Here is a 20927-nt window from a genome sequence, read left to right as displayed (position 1 = left end):
CCTTATATATTTAATACATAAAATTTAAGATGATTTTAACAAAATGAAATAAATAGATTAAAAAGCCATTTTCAAAGCCAATATGAATGCAATGCAAACATTTTTTTTTTTCAATTCATCTAATTTCAGCAATTAGGTGCACATCACATCACACTGCTGAAATTAAAATATGAATTATGAATTCATACAGTTAGTTCTGGTCCACTAATTTGATTGGACAAGCATTCCAAGAGTTTTGTTTCACAAAATCTTATCCAAAATATTTTTGTCTTCAAAGCAAACTAAACAAAGTAGCTGAAAAAACATATAGATAATACATAAAATGGAACAGAAGTATCATTTTGTCCATACTGACCCCCCATTGCGATATTTATTGCAATTATTTCAGTTGTTGGAGGCAAAGCTGAGAATGTTAGCTTGCAGTCTTTTGTAAGAAAGTGGTGGCACATAAGTGGACTAAATGATTGGAGATCAGAGAAGTCTGTCGTTTCACTGGAAGATCAATTATGGCATTTAATAAACAATTATGGGTTCAAAAACAAAACAAAAAAATAAACATGCTTGAATTGTTTATAATAAGATCATTAAGAAGCATTTAGAAAGGATGAATTTCTAGCTCACGCCGACTTTAGGTTTTATTTTATGCTAAATATTTAGTTTGCTTCAGTCATAGGTAACATTATTTAATGTCTTGTAAATGCTGTTTAATGCTGCATTTAAAACAGCAGCATGTGTGAAGCAGCAGTGGCATCAAACACACAGTACTCTGGGCTCTATAGCCTGACCTAAGTTTGCTTTGCTCTTCCTGTCATTGTACCCTTAAGCAGCCTTTAGGCTTTCATCTAATGTTCTAGCTCAGAGAAATGAGGTAAGACTCTTCAGGGTCAAGAGAGAAGTCATTTCAGGCCTGGCAGAGATGAAAAATTATCAAGCTCACACTCATTTTTTTCTGTTGTGCTTTCCTTTCACTGTTGCTTTTGACTCTGTGCCTGTCTGCGGTTTGTGTGCGAAACAGATGTCAATGATGGCGTCTCTGTGAGTCTGGCAGTCAGTTTTTATTTTATAGATGAACCTTCCTGTAAGTAGTTTTTCAAAGAACCATCTGACCCTTTCTGTGAAATAAATCCTGAAAGAACCATTTCTGAGGGTTATATCAGAGTAAAGATGACATAGTTTCCCCGCAAAGGCTTGAATCACCCTTTTTTATAAGAAATGACTAGGTTTTTTTTCCACAACCTCATTTCTCCCATTTTCATGTGACCTTTTACCTTTCCCTTCTAACCCACACACACACACAAGGTGTGCAGAAGGGTCAATGTGGTCCCAAACCTTCCTCTTCGTCTTCTTGGACCCCAAAATAACTCGGCTGTTCTAATTAACGTAATTAATTTCACTTATAGCAGTTAATTATTTCAGATTGGGTGAAGAACAGAGCGCTGGAATGAAACGAGAGAACAAGAGAGGGAAAGAGAGAAGGTGGTGGTCTCAGGAGTCCGTCTAATCTTGGTTTAGGGCAGTGGAGGAAGATTAGAGCTACTCATGCACTCCTGAAGAAAAGACGTGAACCCAATTACATCTTCGGTCTTTTTTTCTGCTTCTCTCTCTATTTTAGCCCTCCAGAGTGCTGCCGTGAGTGCCTGTGTGTGATGACTGTTAAACTGGCTAATAACATCTCAGAACTGAAAAAAGTTTATGTCAGCTCAACCTAGTTCCTGTTACAGTCCTGTTACAGGTGGTCGAATATGCACACTTCCTTCTACACAGCTTGCTAGCAGCAGTGCATGTGAGCAGGATGTTGAATATTTAGTATGATTATGATATGGTAAGCAAACTATGGGTGGACAGTACCAGGATGCCTCAGATGAGATGCAGAAGTACAAACAGTGGATACTTTATATCCCATGAGACCTGAGGTGCTGGGGAGCCATCATATTTGAAAAGTTGGTGGAGAACTGTGAGCTGGGAAGTTCTTGTCAAGTATAAAGTCCCGTTCACACCAAAGCAATAACCTCTGTGTAATGATAACTATATTTGCGTTCACACACCGATGCAGGATAATGTTCTGTTTATTATAAGTGCTCTGCATTTACATCGTCATCTGCTTTAAATGCTTAAACTCTTTAAAGTTGGGTGCATTCTGATTGGCAGTCAATGTTTTTATCATTCATCAGCTGGGACAAAAACAAAAAGTGATTCCAATAAAAACATTCCTTTGTGTCATTAACATTATAGTTGTGGTGTGGAGTTCCCCATTATCACAGAATGAAAATGAAACCTTGTTAGAATTAGAATTAAAATATAGTCATTGTTATAGTTAGCGTTCTTTGTGTGAACTAAAATGAAAATTCTGTCATTAATTACTCATTCCAAACCCGTAAGACCTTCGTTCATCTTCGTAACACAAATTAAGATATTTTTGATAAAATCCGAGAGCTTTCTGACCCTGCATAGACAGCAAGGCAACTGACACCTTCAAGACCCAGAAAGGTAGTAAGCTCATCATTAAAATAGTCCATGTGACTCAGTGATTTACCCTTATATAAAGCTGCGAGAATACTTTTTGTGCACAAAGAAAACAAAAATAAGGACTTTATTCAACAATTTCTTCTCTTCCGTGTCAGACTGACAAGTCGAGTAATTAATGAGACTATTTTGATTTTTGGGTGAACTATCCCTTTAAATAGTGTTTGTTCATCAGCACTCAAGTACAGCACTTACCTGCATACCTACAGTAAGTCAAGAAGTTCTTCATGAAAGACCTTCTTGACTTTACTTACAAGTATGAGTAAATTCATGTTCTTTTCAGGAATTTGGAAGCTGTTTTCACAAAGTCAGTGTTTGAGATCGACAGCTGTTTGTCCTGTTCATACTACAGTAGACAAGAGCAGGACTGAATAATGTCCATTAGAGCAGGTAACCAAAGTCAGTTCTCTCGTGTAACTGATTAAGTAATGCCTGTAACATTCCGGTTGTTAAGTCTAACGCCATGTGATGTATTAGCCATTTCCGTGTACAAATGCTCCTTCAGATCCAACAAGAAAAAGCAATGGTGGAACCTTTGAAAATTTTCACAATCACTTCCTTCTGTACCATTGAGGGTTAAAAAAGTCGAAACCAGGGGTTCTTAACTTTGGCCCTCAAGGTCCACTTTCCTGCAAAGTTTAGCTTCAACCTTGATCAAACTCACCTGCCTGTAACTTTCGAGCAATCCTGAAGACCTAAATCAGCTTGTTCAGGTGTGTTTGAGTCTAAACTCTGCTTCCGAATGCTTTGTTTTCTCATTTGGTTAAGAATTATGACTATTATTACCCTATCAACTGCAGCATTTTCCTCTTCTCTTTCTCATTGCAAGGAAAGCTGTAGAATGACAATTGAATCCGGACTCCAGAACAGTAATATTTGAAAGTCGATAGTGACTTTAAATGTATGTGCTGTTTAGTATTGATTCATTAAGGGTTTGATTGTTATACTAAACTGCATTTAAAGGGGTCATCGGATGCAAAATTCACTTTTCAAGTTGTTTGAACATAAATGCGTGTTGGAAGTGTGTACACACTTGATACAAATCCACCCAGTGTTTTTTTTTTAAATCCCTATTTTAAAATCCTCTTTCTCAAATCAGGCTGTTCTGAGATTCCTGTCAGAATGACGTAGTTCTGTACAGCAGCACCCCCCCCCACGATAGTTGATTGACGAGACCGTCTTACCTTAGACCTGCCCTGAGTGAGCTGAGAGCTGTCCGCCTCTGTGCAGGGGAAGACAAGATGTCTCCAATTAAGCGATTGAGGCGTTTTGTTGTTGGATGTAATAACGAATAAAGCAGCCATCATTTACTCCCGACATCTGAGCCGCTGAAGATCACTTTCGCTTTGAAGTGAATGCTACGATCCCCGATCTGCCTAAATGCATCTATGTTCGCGCAAATCATTCGTGATCCAGCTTCATCTACAGAAGAAGTGAGTATAACGTTTTTTTATGAATCTTTGCAAATCGCCTTTCCTAATATATGCTAGTAAGCCAGTTTTGTGGCTAAAGTAAACAGTACTGCTCGTCACCCCAACAGAAGAGAGGGGCGGGTTCAGAAGAGTCATGAGCATTTAAAGCGACATGGACTAAAAAACGGCTTGATGAAAACAGAGCTGATTTTGACAGGGTAAAGAAGGTATTTTTTACACTACCATTGAGAAATTTCAACCAAAGTATGTTATAGACTTTTCATTAAGACCCTAAAGAATCTCATCAACTTGTGGAAAATGGGCATCCGATGACCCCTTTAAGGGGTTCTGCAATTTTGAACATATAATAACAGTTTCACCTGGAACTTTCAAGGGCAACAGCGGGCATGTGAATTTACCCAATCAAAACTTTGAAAATTTAGTTAAAAACTCACAGATAATGCCATGTTTGCAGATCACCTCTTGCCCTTCTGAATACAGAGGAGAAGAGGGGAAATATGTTTAGAAAAATACAGGAAGAGGCAGGGTTCATGAGTTGGATGGAACGGATAAAGAGGAGAGAGATGGAGTGATATTGGCAGTGGAGGAAGGAGAGGAGAGAGAGAGCAAAAGAGATGGTCTGATGAGTTATATATTATTCAGTAAGTTATACATTATTAAAGAGTTCATATTTAGCTGTTACACACACAGGCATAAATTAAGAGAAAAAGGGAGAAAGCACAGACAGAACGAGAGAGATGAAGATGAGATAAAGTCTCTCTGAATGTGTGTGTGTGTGAGGGTTTAGGAGAGAAATGCGGCCGTATGGATCAGCATTAATGCTCCGAGTTAAACGCAGCGTTAATCTGGACCAGCGGGGTTTGTGCTGCGAGGCTCTTTTTGTGACGGAGATTACCGAATCCCTCTGCGTACTCTGGGCCAAATTCCAGGACTCTCATTCATGTCTTGACTTTCCTTCTAGAAGCATCGAATTCCATGAAAACCAGCTGCACTTTGGTTGGATTTAAACAGGCCAGACTGCATCACGATGGAACATTTTACTCTGCGTATGAAGGGCTCATGACGGCATACCTATATGTGTCCAATATATATGAAGCAGTCTGTGAATGCAGATTTGTGGTTTGGGTTGGAATCAAGTTTAGTTCAAGATCAAGTGCCAATTTTCCAGTTTCCATTCCAGTTTTTGGGTCTTTTTTTTATTGTGAAAGTAGTAGTTCATATAAAGTCCTGTTAAGCCATGGGGCATCAAATAAACATAAATGATGAAGTATAGGGTATAAAATCACCCTCGCCAAGTGCCAAATACGAGTAAAAATTGGCTTTGGCTAGTAAATGAGGAGTTCCTGGCCAGTTGGCTGGCAACTATTTGAAAAACTATAAATGAATAAAAGATTTACACTGTAAATATAATAGTAGTCTGACTCTTGCTGGTGTAAGCAATGACCATAAATCAATTCAAACAGTGTTCAAATTTTACTCCAATTTTAGGGAATGTTTTTAAAGGCACTTCTGCTTGTCATTTTTAAAGGTGCAATCTCTGTTGAGTTTTGTTGTAATCTGATTTTTAATTTAGCTGCATCTCTAATATCATGTTATCTTGCGCTTGGATATCTTATGTCTGGGAACGCAGTTGTGTGAGACAGTTGAGAGGTGATTACCAAATAATTTTGATGACGGACTTTGGCTCAAACATTTAAAAATGATTAAAATAATATTTGACGTGGTGTGCGATGAGATCGGTGTGCTAGTTAGTGGAGTTGAGGCAAAGTCACATGGCTTTTTGATGCACAATGAAGAATTTATTTGGTAAATGTTTCTATGTGCACGTATTTTTATTGGATAAAAAATGTATCCGATTCAGTTTTAGAATTTATGGGCTACTTCACTTCGCTTCCTGTTATCTCTACACTGTCCTGTTATAATAAAGGCAAAAATGCCAAAAAATAGATCTTTAAAAATAAATAAGTGGATGGAACTGACTAATGACATTATTTTATTGCATTCTGACTACTTTGGGAACTTTTAGAGTTACTGAAACATTATTTAAATGTTTAAGTGTTTCTAATGTAAAAGTACATACATGTATGGAATATTATTAAAGTACATCCCACATGTTCATGCTATAGCCATGATAAATCAAATCAAATCATGTACTTTTCTAAGCTGTCAGACTTCTGATTTTCACCTGATGTAGGATAAAACAGGCAAAAAATTTAATTAGAATGAATTGGACATTGAACAATATTGCTTTATTTTATTGTTGTAACTCTAGAAATCTGTGTAGCAACACATTTTCGACACCAACACAAAAATGCAAGGAGCAAAATCATGATGGGTTTTGTTTTTGTCCCATTGCGTAGGTTACTGCTCTGTATGAAAGTGTGTTTAAATTTCATGGTGGATGTATTTGAGTCTAAGCTATAATCTCACTGCCATTTCTCTGGAATCCTTCATTCTCTGACACCTACCCATGTGTGTGTTGATGACCAATATTAAACAGACATGCTTTGAACTCCATAGTGACTGATGTCTGTTTCTTAAAATAACTGGACTGTGACCTTATCTCCTGGTCCTGTAGTCTAAATGTTTGTGAGCAGTCTTGTTTCAGGACATCAGGAAAGGATGGAAAGAATAGAAAACATAACACCGAGGAAGAAAGAGAAAGGGAAGTATGAGTTAAATGTTTGCTTATATAATCACACTCATTGTAATGCAAATACCTTGTTTAACCTCATCCCAGTAAACCCACTGTAAGAAATGGAACTATTTACTAAATGCTTGTTGCTGTTTTTAGTGAAAACCTTGAGAAGTACTTTAGGAGGACTGCTTACAACATGACCTTACTAGCCACAGCACAGCTAGTTTCCAGCGATGAGGAATTTGCTTGTTCACACTGAAAGCAGAAAGACTGTATGACACGACACAATTACAGCTGATCAGAACATGTTTCGTGTGTAAAATATAATGTGGAGCAGCATGATTAGGACACAGTGCTGTCTATATATTTGTGTGTGGGTCTGTTAGTACAGCATTGAGAGGTTTTCGTTAAAACTGTTCAGTTCAGAGACCAGCTGATACTAGGCTTATTTATTAGCTGGAACCTAGAACTTAGAAACACACACATTATGTTTTTGTAGCTTGTAGATAAAAGAGCAGAATGTGATGCTACCATTACTAGAAAAACATGGCCATTACAATTTGGCAGATAAATTGAGGTCAGCATGAAATCAAAACTGACCCTCTTTACTTTCTTAATAACTGTTTATCGTTGACGTTAAGGCTGAATTTTTATGAAACAGGTTTTTCTACACCACTTTATTATTATATTATATTATATATTTTCAGTCCTTACCTCAGTAATAATTATACTAATCAGCATTTATTTATTTGTTTGTGTATGTATGTATTTAATCCCACGCGTTTGTTATACAGACATGGATGATACCTCAAATCATGAAACTTTTTGATGTGAAGTGTGCTTTTAATTTTTTTTAAGTGAACAGACTTCTGAATTTTGTCTGGTCTGAGATAAAACTATTTAATTTACTGAACTGAACACTGAACAACTGGAGAAAAACAATGATGGGTTTGGTTGTTTTTCTCTATACCACTGTCTAATGAATTGGAATATAATATAATATAATATAATATAATATAATAACAGCTTCCAAAGATAATGGCTAATTAATAATAACAATAATAACAATCATAATCATAATTATTTTATTAATTTTTTTATTTTGACATCTGAGTCGTTGATTTTAAGAGGCTGAATAGCTTTGCTGCTACTGTGCACCACTGTCATGCTGTCCTATGTGTGTGTTTGTGTTGGTATCTCAGGGGTGTGTGTATGTGTCACTATTTCAGAAATGTGAGCACGTGTATATATGTCTCAGGTGTGCGCCTATGCGTCTATGTCTCGGGTGTATCAGCGTGTGTACGTCTCAAGTGTGTGACTGTGTGTGTCTGTATGCCTCAGGTGTGCGCATGTGTGTTAATGCTGAATGACGGCTAATTATGTGAGAACACATCCTAGGGCATGTAAACATTATGTTGGTGTTGGCGCCCAGCTTTGTTAAGGTTTTGGTCATGTTTAGGGGTGTGTGTGTATGTGCTATGGCTGAGGGACCAGTGAAGCGTGACTGAGCAGCTTGATCTGATTGGCTGGCTTTGATAACAGTGATGTAATTGAACAGATGGTAATGGATGACACCTTCATTGTGCCCCGCCCACTCACGCCACACACACACACACACACACACACACACGGCATCCTTGCACAAGCAGTGCTGTAGTGTTTTGTCTTGCTGTATCTTTCTCTAGCAAACACTCACTGTCTTACTCTTTGATCTCTCTGTGTGTGTGTGTGTGTGTGTGTGTGTGTGTGTGTGTGTGATACAGAGGGACAGAAAATCGAGGTGGCCAATGACCTGTGTGCATCTCACCATCATTATCCTTTCATTGGTTAATTTTCTTCTGTAGTAGTTGGATCTTTTTTCACTGATGTATTTATTTTATCTTTGTGGCTTCAGAGCATCGTCGACATATGACTCCATTTCCCACAATTCCCTGCTGAGTCATGAACGACCAGTATTTTGTGCTTTACAGCTCACTGCTGCATGTGTGACATTATCAAGCGATGACTCAGTGCCACATTAACTGAGCACACATAAAGTCCCTTTTATGATGCCCAGCTCACCCTCACTATAAAGAGCTTTGTTCCACATTTGTATATTTTGATACATTAAAATTATTTATATTAATATTTCCATTAACCTCAGTGCTGGTTTCTCATCTGGCACAGGACCTACACAGAAGTACTTGACCTCCATTCTTTTTTTCCGAGTCAATCGTCAGAACCATAAATGTCATGTGACTAATCATTCTGGAGCCGTAGGGAAATTACACACCCTTCACTATAGCGACTATCTTGAGGCGTGACGTCAAAGGCAGCAGACAGGGGAAAATCAATCCATTTCGAACTTTAAAGAGCACTCCAGAAAGATGGAAACAGCTTTCATATAATTAAATTTTTGTTGTTATTTTTTCATGTTTTTAGATATTGTATTATGTCAAAATAAATGGCAACTAGTGTTGTTATTGTTAATTGCAATGAAAACTTAAAAAAAATGACTTTAATGAAAATAAATTTAAAATGAAGCATTCGATGAAAAACTTTACAAACTTAATTGAGTATTAGAAATGTTGCCTTAGCAAGTGACTGAAATAAAATAAGTTTAAGATGAAGTACTAAAAACTGAAAAAAGGCTAAACAGAATAATAAAAAAGACGAAAGCATATAACATAATTATTGAAACTAAATAAACTAAAGATGAGACTAAAAGCTAAAAACTGAAAACATACAAATAAAAGCTAATCCAAAATATGAATTAATACTATAATAGTTTATAAATAATATTAAGTAACACCAATGACAGCTTCTGAATGGCCATCAATGGAGAAGATTCAGAATGTTGTAGTTCCAGCATCTACCAGCAGGGGCAAACAGGTCCAAAACTTGACTGATACTAAAACGTGCCAACTCCTTTCTCTCTCAATGCTTTTAAACAGCCCTCCATAAATATACATATCAATGTTTAGAGTGTAGCCTGTCTCAGCTGAATGAAGGAAACTTCAGTTCAGCAAGATCTGTTGATGCCGCCACATACAGGTCTGTCGCTCGATCTGTCACTTCTTCTCTCCCGCTCTTGCTTTATGTTACCTCCACATCACTTTCTCCCTATGAATCTGGGTTATTCTGGCCTTGTATCTCTGCAGATGAATTTTAAAAAGGATGTTATTAATACTCTTGCGCGCGTTTGTGTGTGTGCCAGTATTCTAGGGTCCACAGGGTCCCGTGTCTCTTCCTGTTTTTGGATCTTTTTGCAAATAATGTTTTTGTAGGATTTAAGGCTTAACTCCTGCCACACCATTAAAATATTTTCTTTATTTCTCTAATATTTGGATAATTAATGGTTGTAATGATTCTTGTAAAAATGCTTGCAGAGGCCAAGGGGTCAGATTTTGCTGGTTACCATGGTCCATGTGTACGTCGAAAATGTTTATTGTGAGCAAGAATAATAATCTCATGACGATAAGCATGTTTTATTTTCTGTCAGCATTTGGATCATTGTTTCCAGTGATTAAAAAACTGTCTAATTGCACCGTTTTGTGTTATATATGCTGTTTCTCAGATGTGGTGTGCATGCTTTGCGGAAAACCGATATCCAGAGTGTGTTGTGGGACATATGACAAAGGCAGTAAACTGACTGGATACTGGAAGAAATGTCTATTGGTAACATGCTTATATTCTGCTTTGTACTGTAGTTTCATATTCATTTGCCACAATCAGTCAGAAATGTTTTATTGGCTGACTGAGCGGTTCCTGGCCAGAATGAGCGGTACTGATGGTTCAGACTTACTGTGCCTGTCAGAGGTTTGGCTACATCATGGCTGCATCTGAAATTGCATACTCTGAGTAGGTACTTCTTTTGAAAAAGTAATTATTTAGCAATTATTAAAAAAAGTATGTTCTAGTATGAATGTGTGTAGCAAGAATGGAATCCGGGCCTACTACATTTTTATGATGTTACACAGAATAAAACATAAAAAAGGTAATTTTAACTTTTTATCACACAATTCTGCCTTTTTTTTCTAGCAATTGTGAGTTTACATCTCACAATTCAGACTTTTTTTCCTTGCAAGATGTAAATTCGCAATTCTGACCTTTTTCTCAGAATTGTGAAATAAACTAACATTTGCCATGATGTCAGAATAATCTTGCAATTCTGACTTTTTTCATCAGAAAAAGTTTGTATCTTGTAGTTCTGACTTTTTTCTCACGATTGTGATTTTTTTGTGTGAATTGTGTGATATAAACTCGCAACTGCGAATTATAGTCAAATTCTGAGGGGAGAAAAGACTGATATTTTTGCAGAATTGAGTTCATATCTCATGCAATAATTTATGTTATAAAGTCAGAACTGCAAGATATAAACTCTTGATTCTAAGGGAAAAAATTAAAAGTTTATTTTAAATGACCTTTTTCCGTTTTTTGGCGGAAACGGGCTTTCATAGTTTTTTGCCTGCCATTTGATTGGGAAGTATGCATATTTGAACATGGCCTATGTGAACTAATACCCTTAACCACTCTTAACCACACCCCAAACACATATCCTTAACCACACCCCCAAACAATGGTATGCTCTTAACCACACCCCAACACTACATCACACTTCGACTTGAAGCGGTGCTGCGCAGTTCAATCAATATATAACATCGAATATGTGTAGCGTGAAGGACAGCAAGAGTGTTTCGTAAGCAATAAGCATACAGAGCCATCTGCTCTCTAATCTCTCTAACCAAACGCAGGTCTATGCAGAAACCAAACCATAAACTTTATTTGATGAACTTTATTTTTAATGAAGTGCTAGACAGTGTCAGTAAGAACTTGGTCCTTTCATTTCACAGCGGATTTGTTTACAAACAACGCACAATTCTATGCAGAATTGGATCCGACAGAGATTTCACACCACACAAGTGTTAACATTCACAACTATTAGCCAATCATAGCAGTGAGTGTTTACATCCGAGTTGACAATCCACCATGCCTGTTCAAACAGATAGTTCTGATGAGGAGGGTCAAAACAGGACAGAAAATAGCCTCTTACTTCTAAATTATGATGTTTTTTGATGTAAAAATCTTGATAACATTATAAGTGAACCTCAGAGAACAGTACAAAATAAAAAAAACAAAGGAAGTTCATGACCCCTTTAAGCAATACATAAAGTATTGAATGAAAAGTGTTTCTGTTGCTACATAAAACCTTCTGTTTTCTGTGTATTTGACAAATATTGCATCTAATCCAGTTCATCTGTGATAAAGTATGCAAACGCTGCTCTAGCGTTACCATAAAAAGCAGAAAGTGTCTGTCTTTATGTCTCTATAAGCAGCCAATCTCATTGATCAGTCGAAGCTGAAGTCGAACACACCCTCTTTTACAATGTTTAACAGGTGTCTTTATCTTAGTGTTGTGACAAAACGGCCTGGCTGTGGAAGAAACCAGAGCAGAATTAACTAGTAGAAATCAGAGCAGTAATGTTTTATTCTGTTGTACGGTCATGGTCAAATCATCCACCGCTGTGATGCTGCAGCAGTGAAAATGCTCTTACTGTACAGCTCAGAGAGAGAGAGAGTGAACGGGTGTATGTGTTTTTGTGTTGTGAGATGAATATATGAATGGTGATACTGACTCATGAAACAGTATGTGAGAGAGTGTTGGTGACTGTGGTGTTAAAATACACTCATCCATGCAGTGCACTAGATTAACACATGCTGAGGTATGTGTGTGTTTGCTTAGTTGCTGGAGTGAAAATGGTGACATATGGTCAAAAAACACCATATTTTGGAAACAAACTATAGTTATCCTCTGCCTAATCTCCGTTAGCCCCTCCACAATATATATCAGCCCCTCCCCTAGCTCATTTAGTCCCTCCCCATTTGTTTCAGCCTGTTTCTTGCTCATCCAGTACTAATAGCTGCTTACACTAAAGTTCACTTTTTACAGTCATCTATTTGTTCATATTATGTGTGATATATGTGTACATTGTAGTGTTCACTCGTTTGAAGCTTCTAGTTAAAATACAATGTGAATGTTCCTTTTTTGAAAAACTGAGGGACTAAATGAGCTACATTGCTGATCTTGAATCAGAGGGAAAGGGGATCCCCTGGTGTATGTGGTGATGCAGTTGCAGAATGTGATTGAATCTCAGTTCATGGATTCCAAACCGAACAGCTTTAGTGGCTGATGGCACAAACTTTAGAAAGTTTTCAGTGAGGTGCGGATTTGAACTGTGTGAACTATGGGAACTCAAGTTTGTGTGTGTGTGTAGCTTTTTTTTGTTTGTTTGTTTCTGCTTTTGTGCATGTTCATTTGTGTCTGACAATAAGAAACAAACTTACCTCCCAATTAGAAAAATGAGTGTCAGACTATCTCTCAAGAGAGTGAATCCATTGTGGGTACTTTAGGATGAGTAACTGAGATTCTTCCTTTTGAAAGTCCTTTATCCAGAGCATGGCTTTACTACGGTAATTAGAAATGGTGCTTTAGGAGAGTCCGCATGTCATCGAGAAAAGCCCACTTTGGCTTCCTATAATTTAACAGGAGTTAGATAACACAGACGACAACTCTCCAGTTCTCTTCTTACTCTCATAACATACTTTACTGAATCCTAATGACCAAAACCCAGCACTTTCTCCTCTATAAAAGACATCTAAAGTATGTGATTTCTGCACCACTAGCATAAAAAAACCTACATATTAAACTGGGATAAGAGAAAATATTTTATCATAGACCAACTCACTGATGTCATTCTGCCATGACATTTCAAACTAATCCAGATTTTGTCTTATTCAGTGGGCTGAACCATTTATTAAAAAGAGAAGGGGGAGAGAGAAAACTGAGGGTACAGGATGGGAGAAACTTTCAGTTCTGTGGTTTACTACTGTGATCTCACTTTGTCTCTCATTCCTGACACACACACACACACACACACACACACACTTCAGTTGGACAGTTCTCTTTGGATTTTACGCTCTTGGACTGCAGATGGAGATGAGATACAGTCCTGCAGGGCTGCCATGTGTGATGAACACGCTGTTGCAATCGCCAGGATTATATTGAAATGCCAATATATAAAATATAAAAGAACATTGATTGGCTTTTCACACCTGAAATTGTTTACCCAGGAGTTATTACATATAAATACCAGGGGTGTTTAATCTTGGGTTGCCAGGCTTTGAGATTTCACGCTGTACATTTGTAAACCCATTTGTGGATGGACTTTATGGTCTTATTTGCATATTTACAAGCTTAATAACATTGATTGGACAAGTACAACACGTGACAAGCACACAAACTGTTTTAATAACTGCTTGTCCATCTGGTACTGGGCTTTGCTGTCCCTCTGGACTTCTGTAAAATAAGCTCTCTTAAATGACTGAAAATCTGGGTCTGGCTTTTCAAATCTACCCTAAAATGCATTAAAGGTATGAAGGTATGATTAAAAAATGCTATTTTAAATACGACATCAAAAAAATCTTGATTAATACAGAACCAAACGTCACAGAACTCCGCATTCTCACACTCTCTCATTCACTGTCTCCTTCTCTTCGTCTACAGGCTCCAACTATTCCAGTCCGTCGTTGGCTCCAGTCCCCAGTCTGAATGAGGACGAGCGTGTGGGGGGTGGGGGTGGGGTGCTCGGTCTTGCACCTGAACACATTCCCACCCCTGGCGCCCCCATCAGCTGGCAGGCAGCCATCGACGCGGCACGGCAGGCCAAGCTGATGGGCACCACCGGAGCCCAGATCTCCACTGCGAGCTCCACGCAGCGCAAACGCCAGCACTACACCAAACCCAAGAAACAGGCCAGCACTGCCTCCACGCGCCCACCCCGAGCCCTTCTCTGCCTCACTCTTAAAAATCCCATCCGCAGGGCGTGCATCAGTATCGTGGAATGGAAGTATCCTTTATTGAACTCTGACCTGCTTGTTATATATACATACACACACACTACTATTCGGAAGTTTTGGGGTCGGTAACATTTTTAATAAATGTTTTTGAATGAAGTCTCTTATGCTCACCAAGACTGCAATAAAAACAGTAATATTATAAAATATTCTATGATAAAGTTTTCTATGATGATGTGATAGCAAAGCTAAATTTTCAGCAGCCATTACTCAATTTTTCAATGTCACAAGAGCCTTCAAAAATCATTCAAATATGCTGATTTGCTGCTTAAGAAATATTTCATATTATTATTATTATTAATGTTGAAAACTGTTTTTTTAAGGAAGTCTTGTGGAATACTGTTGTTTTCAGAGTTCTTTGATGAATTGAAATATTAAAAGAATAGCACTTTTTGAAGTAGAAATCTTTTGTGACTATGTAAACATCTTCACTGTCATTAATTTCTTTCAAAAATAGAAATATTACTGACCCAGAACTATATATATATATACAGGTGCATCTAAAAAAAATTGATTATCATGAAAAAGTCTTTTTTTGCAACTTATTTCAAAAAGTGAAACTTTCATATAGATTCATTACATGTAAAGTAAAACTATATCAAAATATTAGAATATTTACATTTGAGTTTTATTACAAGACCATTCCTACAGTATAAATGTCGAGTATCTCTTGTTCTTTGAAACCACAATAATGGGGAAGACTGCTGATACTTATTTTTTTATCTGTAATTCAGCAGATATGTTCCTCCTAGAGCGACATCCAAAATCGTTTCATATTGAGTTTGTGACTGTTGCTTCAGCAGGTAGCTGAGCATACAGTTGTTTTCTGAATGTTAATTAATCAGTGTTACAGTTACAGACTACTCATAAATTTAGTATGTAGCTGAATTTAAGGCTGAGATTATTGATCTCCAGGCCATAAATGTATTATTTTCATATTTTGATTCGCAGCTGTGCTTCTGAATAGGTGTGGTATTGTTGTATGATCTGTTTGTTATTATTACAGGCAGCGTGTTTGACAGATGTGCTATGGCCTCTTTGAGTTGTTGTAAAAATACAGTGTTGCATGAAGCAGTACAAAATGTATAAAACAAACAGACTCTCAAAAAATCTGAAAAAAATTCTTCAGCGTGTGACTGATTCTCGTCATTCCCTCTTTGCTGCATTACAGGTGTAAATGCACTTTTTTTGTGTGTTTTATGCCACTTCAGATGCAGCTTCTGGGCTACCTTTTGCTTGTGTTTGTGTAATAGAGAATATTTCTCATCAGATGTGAATCCTTCTTACAGCTAATTCTACAAAGGGTTAAATTGAGTTGAGCTTTGATGAGTCATTCAAGTGCACCCCTGAAATGCATTTTTACAGGAGACTGTAGGACGGTGTGTTCCCCTGTCCTTTTCCCCTTTTTCTCTTTCTTCCACTCTTTTTTCCCCCCCTCTCTCATGGTTTTATGTAATCGTTTCTGCCCACAAGAGACAGCGATAGGCCCCTGATCAGGAAAATATGTTAATGAGGATTGATTGGTTGATTAAAAGGCTTCATTCATCAGGAAACGGGAGATCCTGCTCCCATTCACAGCTTCAGCCAAGAATTGATCACATCATCAAAGATTTCCCATGAATTCACAAACCAGCACGAGGGAACGGCTGAACTGAAGAAATATTTTCCCTCATCAATTTCGGTGGGATATTTTATAAAAGTTCCTCTTTTGCCGGTTCTATCCATATGTGTCTTCAGTCTTGCACACACTTGACTGGATCTGTATCTCCAGAGACTCCATATCCCATCTCTCCTGTCTTTGGCTGTGTTGCCATGCCAACAGCTCCTCTCAACAGGCTGAACAGGTCCATGCGTGCACGCACACACACACACACAAATATTCACCCCTCCCACACGCGCACACACACATATTGACCCCTCCTACAAACACGCATTCGGTCGCACACATTCACATTATGCACAGTCGAGCAGATTTTATATACAGAAGTGTTATTTATAATCTTGTTAGACCTTTAAAGATTAAATTCAGTTTGGGTCTGCCTGCAATGGTCTGTTTTTATTCAATTGGGGACCCGAACTACTGATCTACAAGCATGTTTATCTAAATGGGTTACAGGGTCTATGGCTCTGTAATTCTGAACTAACCCCAGAGAGCCATAACTCAAGGCCCAGACAGCAGATACAAGAGAAACATCCAGAAAAACAAGAACACATCTGTTTCTCCTCAGGACATGTGCCATGCGACTCAACACCCATCTCGGAGAAATCCATTCCTGTAACAAATGATGACACAGTTTGATTGCGTTTCCAGCAAAACTGAAAGCCAAACAAACAATTTGGCCAGTGAAAAGAGAGAGGGAGGAGAGGAAGAGAGAGAGAAGGAAAATGGGTGGGGGGTGAAGATCGTTGTCTTGATGAAGGCCATGTTTTTGAAGAGTTTGGCCTTGCTATTAACAGGAAAGAAAAAAATATTTGAGTAGAAAAAAAAGAGCAGAGAGGATCTGGACTCTTACACACTGTCTTGTGCACTGATACAACTTCACATGTACTGAACTGTATCTGTATGTGTGTGTGCTCTTCTTTTACTTGTGTATGAAACAAATCTCTCATTTTCTTTAACACTGACTCTTCAGACCGTTTGAAATCATCATTTTGATGACTATTTTTGCAAATTGTGTGGCCTTAGCTGTTTACATCCCTTTCCCTGAGGACGATTCCAACGCAACCAACTCAAACCTGGTAAGAGACGCTCTGCCTCACAGCACAAGTCAGAAATGAGCATGTTGATGATGATTTGATAGTGATGATAATGATAATGATCATTATGGAATTAAGACTGTAATTATAATGTTTGTGGTGCGCTGCTGCTGATGGTAGTACTGATGAATATGCCGATGACCGTAGCGGCGTGGATGATTATGAATGTAATGATGATGGATGTTATGTGATATTGGTGATGATGGTGGTGGTAAAGTGATTATGGTAATGGTGAGGATGATATTGGTGGTGATGGTTATGCGATGTGATCGTGGTGATTGCAGTGAGGATGGTGATGGTTGTGACGGTGATGTAGTGGTGAGGATAATACTGGTTGTGATGGCGTTTGATAGTAGTGGTGGGGATGGTTATGGTTGTAATGTGAGGATGTAATTCTGATGAATGTTATGTGATGGTAATGATAATTTATGACAGAATTAGTTAAGATGTATGATCCAAAATGGTCTTTAAGGTCAGCTTGTTCGTTTTTTTATGGTTATGTTTTCATGGTTTTGATTATTTTTGCATGTGGCTCAAAAAATGTAAAGCTTTGTAAAGAACTTTGGTCTACAGACTGTTACATAATGCTTTATAAATAAAGAAAGAGGAAGAAGATGATGGTAAGCTGATGTTGATGATAACTGTGATGGCAGGTGATGATTGTGTTAGTGTTGTGGCTGAAGATGGTTGTGATGGTTATGTGATTGTAATGATGGTGGTAGTGAGGATGGTGATGGTTGTGACGATGGTAATGGTGAGGATAATACTGGCAGTCACTGGTAATGATGATGATGGTGATAGCATTGGATAGTTGTGGCTGTAACGATGGTGGTGGATGTTATGTGATTGTGGTGATGATGTGATGGTGAAGTTGTGGCGTTGATGATAATGGTGATGGTGGATATGTGATGATCAGAATCAGAATGAGCTTTATTGCCAGGTATGTTTACACATACGAGGAATTTGTTTTCGTGACAGAAGCTACCGCAGTGCAACAGAATGACAGTGACAGGACAACAACACAGATAATAAGAAAATAAAAATAGAAGTAGTAAATAGAGAATAACAATATACAAATTGACAATTGTCTGCACAGGTATAGTATGTGCAAATTCAAAGTCTAAACTAAGTAGGCCCTATGTATGTTAGATAAATAAGTGTATAAGTGTATAAATAGTGTTCTGTGTTCCACATTTATTGTCAAGTGTTCATGAAATGGATTGCCTGAGGGAAGAAACTCTTCCTGTGCCTGGCCATTCTGGTGCTCAAAGCTCTGTAGCATCGACCAGATGGTAACAGTTCAAAGAGGGAGTGTGTTGGATGTGAGGGGTCCAGAGTGATTTTGCCAGCCCTTTTGCTCACTCTGGATAAGTACAGTTCTTGGAGAGTAGGGAGGGTTGTACCAGTGATTCCCTCAGCGGTCTGGACTATCCAACGTAGTCCTCTGAGGTCATATTTAGTAGCTGAGCTGAACCAGACAGTTATAGAAGTGCAGAGGACAGATTCAATGATGGCGGAGTAGAACTGTTTCAACAGCTCTTGTGGCAGGTTGAACTTCCTTAGCTGGTGAAGGAAGTACAATGTGAGTGTCCCACTTCAAGTCCTGAGAGATGGTGCCCAGGAATCTGAATGACTTCATTGTCGTTACAGTGCTGTCCATGATGGCGAGTGGGGGAAGTGCAGCTGAAGTCCACAAACAGGATCCTCACATAAGTCCCTGGTCTGTCTAGATGTTACAGAACATAATGCAGTCCCATGTTGACTGCATCATCCACAGACCTGTTTGCTCTGTAGGCAAACTGAAGAGGATCCAGCAAGGGTCCAGTAATGTCTTTCAGGTGGGCCAGCACCAGTTTTTCAAATGACTTCATGACCACAGACGTTAGAGCCACAGGTCTGTAGTCATTTGGTCCTGTAATTTTGGGTTTCTTTGGGATGGGGTTGATGGTGGAGCGTTTGAAGCATGAAGGGACTTTGCACAGCTCCAGCGATCTGTTGAAGATCTGTGTTAAGATGGGGGCCAGCTGGTCAGCACAGGATTTCAGACTGGTGTAATACAGTCTGGGCTTGGTTATTTTTTCCTTTTCTGCTTCTGGAAGACCTGGCGCACATCGTCTTTGCTGATCTGAAGTGTAGGTGTGGGGGAGAGGAGGGTTGCTGGAGGTGTTAATGGTTGTGTGGAGAGGTGTTCAGAGCGGGTGTGGGGTGTTTTTTTCAAACTTGCAGTAGAACTCATTCAGATCGTCTGCCAGTTGCTGATTCTCCACAGTGCTGGAGGATGGTGTCTTGTAGTTGGTGATCTCTTTCAGACCTTTCCACACTGATGCTGAGTCTTTGGAATTAAACTGAATCCTTAGTTTTTCAGAATAATTTCTCTTTGCCACGCTGATCTCCTTTTCCAGTGTGTATTTGACCTGTTTGTACAAGACTTTGTCCCCCTTTCCTGTAAGCATCTTCTTTGGCCTGATGAAGCTGTCTGAGTTTTGCAGTGAACCACGGTTTGTCGTTGTTGTAAGTTAGATGAGTCCTGGTAGGAATGCACATATCGTCACAGAAACTGATATAAGATGTTACAGTCTCTGTGAGCTCGTCCAGATCATTGGCAGCAGCTTCAAAAACACTCCAATCAGTAAGGTCAAAACAGGCTCTTAAATCCTGTTCTGCTTCATTAGTTCATCTTTTAACAGTCCTTTAAACAGGTTTAGCTGATTTCAGTTTCTGCCTGTAGGTCGGTATAAGATGAACCAAACAGTGATCAGAGAGTCCTAAAGCTGCCCGTGGGACAGAGTGGTATGCATCTTTTATTGCTGTGTAACAGTGATCCAATATATTACTGTCTCTGGTGGGACATGTAACATGCTGTCTGTATTTTGGCAGTTCACGGGAGAGATTTGCTTTATTAAAGTCTCCGAGAATGATTAAAACAGAGTCCAGAGTGTTGTTGTTCTGTCTCTGTGATCTGATCAGCGAGTTTCTGTAAAGCTGAGCTCACGTGCGCTTGTGGTAGAATGTAAACGGAATGAACGAGCAAAACTCCCGTGGCGAGTAGAAAGGCTTACAGTTAATGAAAAGCGCTTCTATATCGTGACAGCATATCTTCTTTAACACTGTTATATTTGTACACCACCTTTCATTAATGTAAAAGCATGTTCCGCTGTCACGCAATTTCCCCGTTGATTCTGTGTCGTGGTCCGCTCTAAACAGCTGAAAGCCCGGCAGACTTAACGCGCTGTCCGGAATGGCGTCATTCAGCCAGGTTTCCGTGAAACACAGAGCAGCAGAGTTTGAAAAATCCTTATTTGTCCTTGAGTTTATCCGTTTTGTTGGGTAGAGAGCAGAGATTCGCTAGATGGATGCTAGGTAGCGCTGTCCGAAATCCACACTGTCTGAGCTTCACGAGCACGCCGGCTCACTTCCCCCGTCTGTACGTCCTAAAGCGTTTGATCAGCGCTGCTGTTCTGCCAACTACAATGTCCAGCAAAACATCAGAATAGACGAAAACCAGTGAAATACCGGGTGGTGTACTGCCGAATGTCCAGCAATTCGCCTCTGGTAAAACTGATTGCAGCTATATAATTAAAGACAGGACAAACAAACAAAAACAAAAATAACTGCGGAGCATGCCACGGAGGCAGCCATCAGCTAGGGCCCTGCATCAAACTTTTAATCAAACTCACCTGATC

At 38.8% G+C, this 20927-nt stretch overlaps 1 protein-coding gene across 1 annotated transcript in view; it reads left to right on the top strand.

Annotated features, from left to right (window-relative positions):
* Positions 1-20927, top strand: part of LOC306861500 (voltage-dependent L-type calcium channel subunit alpha-1C-like) — a 144073-nt gene that overhangs the window by 27639 nt on the left and 95507 nt on the right. Inside the window, exons 2-3 of the mRNA XM_079403779.1 lie at positions 14138-14480; positions 17121-17226. Of these exons, the coding sequence (XP_079259905.1) occupies positions 14138-14480; positions 17121-17226 (449 nt within the window). The remainder of the gene's footprint in view (positions 1-14137; positions 14481-17120; positions 17227-20927) is intronic.

The sequence above is a fragment of the Barbus barbus genome (genome assembly GCF_936440315.1).
Source record: "Barbus barbus genome assembly, chromosome: 42".
Lineage (NCBI taxonomy): Eukaryota > Metazoa > Chordata > Actinopteri > Cypriniformes > Cyprinidae > Barbus > Barbus barbus.
The sequence above is the reverse complement of the archived record's forward strand: the minus strand, read 5'-3'. Positions and strand labels throughout refer to the sequence as shown.